Consider the following 5,779-nt stretch of genomic DNA (forward strand, 5'->3'; position numbering starts at 1 on the left):
GATAATCTGGGCTGCAGCACACAAATTCATTCTCGAGTAATGGCTCTTATTTCCAGAATCTAAAAGGCAAAGGGTGATGGTATTTTTCTTTACAGGTGATACAATATTTTTATCTCTATAACCTGGCATCTAATTAGGAGGCAAACTGAGGCATAAGGAACACTAATTTTGGGATCAATTTTAGGCTTTATGATTTTTTTTTCAAGTCTCAGACAATTCACTCTTTTGTTTCTCATTTTCTAATTCTGCAAAATGGAGTAATCACAGCTTCAAAGTTTTATGGAGGTGTAATGACAGTTTATGTAAAAACACAACACAGTCATACCCACTCATTAGGCAACTAGAGAACTACTTACTCCTACAGGTCTAGATGCATAGATTTGCTGAACAATCCAGGACTCATTATAATGACCAGAGGAGAAAATACTTGAACCGGGAGCACCGGGTAAAACCCAGGAAGCATGAGCCAATCATCTTTCTGCAAGCCTTGTAATCTTGCGGGGGCTAACACTGCCAAATCTCAGGGTTACTCTTATAATTCACTCACACGAGGAACTTGAAAAGTTCTCACGTTTTGCCCTCTGGCCCTCTCGGAAACTCAGGCTCATAATTAATTATGTGCACCTCATTAAAGCTGTTTCAAAGACTAAGTGTAAAAAGAGAGTAAAACACAAACCCACCAGAGGGGTCTAACAAAAAGAATACAGAGACGGGAGCCACCTTTGGCATTCCAGGGCGGAGTCCACCACTTGAGAGAAAACAAACGCGGAGGTAAATTCTGGTCCTGCAACATAATAAAACTCTGGCTCCTAAGGAACTCGAACAACCAGCTTTTGCTCGGGCTTTGGCAGGCCGGAAATGGGCGGGCCCGATTGTTCGGCTTCCGGGCGGAGGCGGTGGGCCTGCCTCCTGTCACGCCCGCAGCCGACCGCCGCGCCCGCGCCTGCGCAAGGGGAGGAACGTGTCCCGGGGCCATTTCCGGGGGCGGGGAGCGTAGGCGAGCGACTGAGTCCGCTTTTCTTTTCAGTGCGGCCAACGCGGAAGTTCGGGAACTGAGGCTTTGGCAGGTGCTTTGGCAGGTACTGGGGTCCCTGCGCGGCGTCGGGAGCCAAATGGACGCGCGCGCGGCGGTGGTTGACGGTCCGGACGGTCCCCGGGAGCGACGAGGCTTGGGTGAGGCTGGCAGGCAGCAGCAGAACCACCATGTGCAGCCTCAGTCTGGGACAAACGGGCTTCCCAAACCATCGTACTGGTTGGATCTCTGGCTCTTCATCCTTCTAGATGTGGCGTTGTTTTTATTCGTGTATCTTTTGCCCTGGTGAGTGTCCTGAATTCAGAGTGGAAGTGGTACGACGCTTAGAGGCCATTTGCTCCAAGGCTGTGGGCTGGTGTGGGAGGGGAGGCCACTGCAGAGTTAGTGCATCTACGTCCCAGAGTGCAGGGCCGGAGCGCGGCGGAATCGGGAGGGTGGCCAGCCGGGAGGAGAACTACGGGAAATGTCTGTCCTTGGCACCTCAGCGACAGTCCCCAGAGCCGTTCGGAGGAAGGGGCTTCGTGAGTTTGTTTTACGTTTTGGAGTGAACGCAGCTGAATTTTATTTCCTGCACCACCACAGGAGAACTAACGAAGTTACTGAGCATCTCGGGGTTTTATTTTATCATCTACCGTTTGGGACCAATAGTAACCGTGTAGTGGGGTTTAGTGATTGAATGAGAGGTTTATATCAATGAGGTTTGCCTGTTGCTCAGTAGGATGTGCTGAGCTGAAGCTATTGTTTTTGTGCAACTGTTAGCTCCTGAGCAGTCCCAAACACGTATCCCAAACTCAGCGTGTAGAAACCTGAATTCTTCTGGCCTGATCCAACGTCATCTTTAGCCACTCAGTTGCGCCTCCCTCCTAGAAACCTGGGACTCTTGGACTTCCCTGTTTTCTTGCACACACAACCCACACATCATCTGTTCATTCTCAGAATTCTGTAGAGCCCACTTGTGAACTCCATACTCTTCATTTTCTTTGCCATTCACTCTGAAAACACTATTCTGGCAGGAAGTAAAGGAAAAGAACTAAGAGAATGGGGCAGGCGGAAGCAGAACCAGAAAAGACACAGGACTGATGATAAGGGCTTCTAGAAGAAAAACTGTGTGTGCCGCCCATTTAGCAATTAAACAGCTCTGCTGCTCTTTGGTGTTGGTCGTTCACTCATAGATTTTAATTCCTCTCAGTCATTATGCTCGTAAGGTTCTATTTGTGAAGTCCCTTCTTCATAGGCAGTTCCTGTGTTCTTTCCCTACCCATATCTGAATTTTGGCAAATATCTGAGTATCTGACTGGTTACCATTACTGATTTCTTGGGCGGTGTGTCAAATTAGAAGGCAGAGGGCTGAGTGGAGAGAATGCAGAAAGGAATGGGTATATCTGTAAAATCCTTTGTCAAATCATTTGTATTTCTCACTCTCCAACCCCTTCTTTTTTGGGGTGCTTGGCATAGAGACTAATACATACCTCAAGTACAGTGTTGTTGTTTTTTTTTGTTTCATTTTTAATGCCCCGAATTTTCAGCTCTGGTTATTAAATGGAGGCCTTACAAGAGATATTCCAGGCCCTTATTATTAGCGTATTTTACTATTATCAATATTTTGGAACAGACAAGTGACTTAAGAAAGATTTTCAGAAGTTGATATAAAGTGTTAAAATGAAAACAAAAAGTAAGTAGTGCTGACAGATACCTGGTTTTTACAGACTGGTTTGCTGATACCTAAATTAAGAAGTTGACATCTGGAGTGGAATCTGAAAATGACTACAGACTTCTTGAATAAAGAAGACGGGAATTGTATTGCGGCAGAATTTCAGACCTCTAAGGGAACTTCTTTTCATTTTACACATCTGTTAAGTCATTTGGAAAACTACATTAAATGGATTGTAATCTCACTCACTCATACCTAAGTTCTTAAACTGGACTCTTCAGTTCATGTTTAAAAATTTTCAGACATCTGATAGTGTCACATGAGCTGAATATAAAAATGTTCATAAAATAAAAATGTCATTCCTGTAAGACTTTAAGGGTTTAATATGATACAGATAATATGAATAATAATGTGAGGTATTTAAAGTAAATTATTGAAGGAGGGAAAGATTTTGAGAGAAGTGTTCTTGGAATGCATGGACTCTATAAATAACACAAAAACTATACAGAAAATGTAAGCCCACAATGTTGGCCCTAAATACTCTTTAATTATAGATGAAGTTGGACTATTATGAAATGATGTCATAACTGATAGGTTGACAGGGTCTTGAAGTAGATAACAAATATTAGAAATTTAGCATGCATGTCCTTTTGTAAACTGAATCCTCTCCCTTAATTCCTTTTAAACTCTTGAGCTCCCTGAAATAGGATTATGCATTTCAAACCTCTTTTTTATTGTTGTTGCTTAGTGTTTGTGGCCAAAACATATTTTTATAATGTCTGTAGCTTAAATTTCAGGAAATCTGCATATTTACTCATTCAACAGTTGCTTGAGCCTTCTATTGACTAAGAATTTTATTTATTTTTAATTTGAGGCATAGTGACACAAAGAGAGCAGAGTGCCCGTATCCAATCCCATCACTCCTCAGGTGCCTCCAACAGCTGGTACTGGGCTGGGCAGAAACTCAGTTCAGGTCTCCCTTGGGGGTGGCAGGAACCCAATTACTTGAGCCATGACTGCTGCCTCTGAGAGCGTGCACTAGTGAAAAGCTGGAGTCAGGAGTTTGTATCAAACCAAGGCATTCTATTAGGGCATGTGGGTTTCCTAGCTGCTAAACCAAATACATGCTTCTATTTTTTTTTTTTTTTTTAAGATGTATTTATTTGAAAGGCAGTTATAGAGAGGCAGAGAGAGAGAGGTCTTCTAACTGCTGGTTCACTCCCCAAATGGCCACAACAGCCCTGGAACTGTGCCAATCCAAAGCCAGGAGCTTGGAGCTTCTTCCAGGTCTCCTACAGAGTGCAGGGGTCCAAAGACCTGGGCCATAGCAAGAGAGCTGGATTGGGAGTGGAGCAGTCGGGACTCAAACTGTCGCCCATATGGGATGCTGGCACTGCAGGCAATAGCTTTACCCACTATGCCATAGCACAGGCCCTGCTTATATTGTTTTTAAATCTATGTTACTTAGGAAAACTTTACATTCTAGGGGTCATCAGCTAACATTTAATCAGAAGGGCTCCACTCACAAAGCAGCTACTCTAAGTACCTAAGAAGCTATTCCTAATAACCCTAAAGAAACTGTTTATAAATGGACATTTGAAATAGGCTGTTAGCACTGAAATTAGTGGCAATCAGTATGTGTGAACTGTCTAAAATACTTGGAGGTTAGATAAACTCTGTATCGTCTACCTTTCATAATGATTCTTTGAGGGAAGTCTGGAATTGATTTAACAGTTATGCCTTTACAGTGTCACATCTAAAGAAAACCTTTTATGGAAGGCACAATGGAAACATCTGAACGCTGAGTTTATCAAGCAGACTCTGAACTATTTTTGCACTGCTTACTAATAATTTTGTCTAATAAATATTTATTTCCATGGCTGAATTTGGTTTTATTGTTAACAAGTCACCTAGCAGTGGCTTGTGAGAGGATTAACAGTTCTCACATACCTCACTGTGGTTCACATACAGACTTTTAATAATCCATAATACCTTTTGAGGCTAAAATTAGCCTACTACTACGACCATCAGATGCAGATATTTTGGTGTAGCAATTAATTTTATGTGTCAGCTTAACTGAGCTAAGATTTGCCCAGTTAGCTGAAAATAAATATCTGAGTATGTCTTAGAGGGTGTTGCTGGAAGAGATTACCATTTGAATCAGTTGACTAAGGAAGAGTTATCCTGCTCCACCCTGGTGTGGGTAGGCATCTACCAGTGCTGAGGACTTAGACCAAATCACAGATAGAGGACTGGCAAATTACCTCTCTGCTTGAGCTCCTGGTTCAAAGCTACACCACTGACTTTCCTGGGCAAACTGTAAGCCAGTTAGAAATTAAGAGATTTTTTATTCTGGCACAAAAATAAGTTTGTGCATAGGTATTTTTCCCCCATAATAAGCATTTTTCCATGAACCTGCTGAAGATCCCTCATACATCCTACTGGTCCTGTTTGGAAAATTATAAAACACTCAGCCCCTAAGTAGCATGGGAATACAGGTGGGGACTTCTGCTGTTTAGCATCAATGCAGACATTTAATACAGATTATCCTCAAGGACAAAGTCATCAAACCAGGATCAGTGGACCAAATCTGGTTGCTGCCTGTTTGTATATAGAAAACATGCAAGCTACTGGTACTTGTTAGGTTTGAAAACAAAAAAGACTTTCATGACATGAAAATTATATGCAATTGGGATTTCAATGTTGATAAAGCTTTATTGGAAAACAGTTATGCCCCACTGTTCTACATATTATTATGGCTGCTTTCATATTACAAAAGCAGAGTTGAGTAGCTGTTACAGAGAGAGAATGGTCTTAAATTATTTGCTATCTGTAGTTTTGTGGAAAATTTGCTCAATCCTTCTCTACAACTCTGCTTTAGACCTGTTTGCTATTTCACTTCTAGGAACTGCCTATGATAACATTTTATTAACAGTGAAATTCCAAGTTCCCTTAAATCTTAAATTGGCTTATATTTCCCATTCACAGTTCATGAATGCAAAGAAAATTCTAACCATATTGACCTAAAATTCAGTTTATCTTCAAAATTTGTTGAACCAGAAGGTGATTTCACATGAAAATACATCTGAAAATAA

General features: G+C 41.9%; 1 protein-coding gene across 1 annotated transcript; it reads left to right on the forward strand.

The window, feature by feature from the left end:
- The first annotated feature begins 986 nt into the window (after positions 1-986).
- ARLN (allregulin) lies at positions 987-4,569 on the forward strand. Its single transcript, XM_002717225.6, has 2 exons — positions 987-1,318; positions 2,740-4,569. Coding segments are annotated over exons 1-2 (207 nt in total). The 5' UTR covers positions 987-1,112; the 3' UTR covers positions 2,741-4,569.
- Positions 4,570-5,779: the final 1,210 nt, after the last annotated feature.

Source organism: Oryctolagus cuniculus, chromosome 8, assembly GCF_051225735.1.
Source record: "Oryctolagus cuniculus isolate XC-2025 breed Fujian yellow rabbit chromosome 8, ASM5122573v1, whole genome shotgun sequence".
Lineage (NCBI taxonomy): Eukaryota > Metazoa > Chordata > Mammalia > Lagomorpha > Leporidae > Oryctolagus > Oryctolagus cuniculus.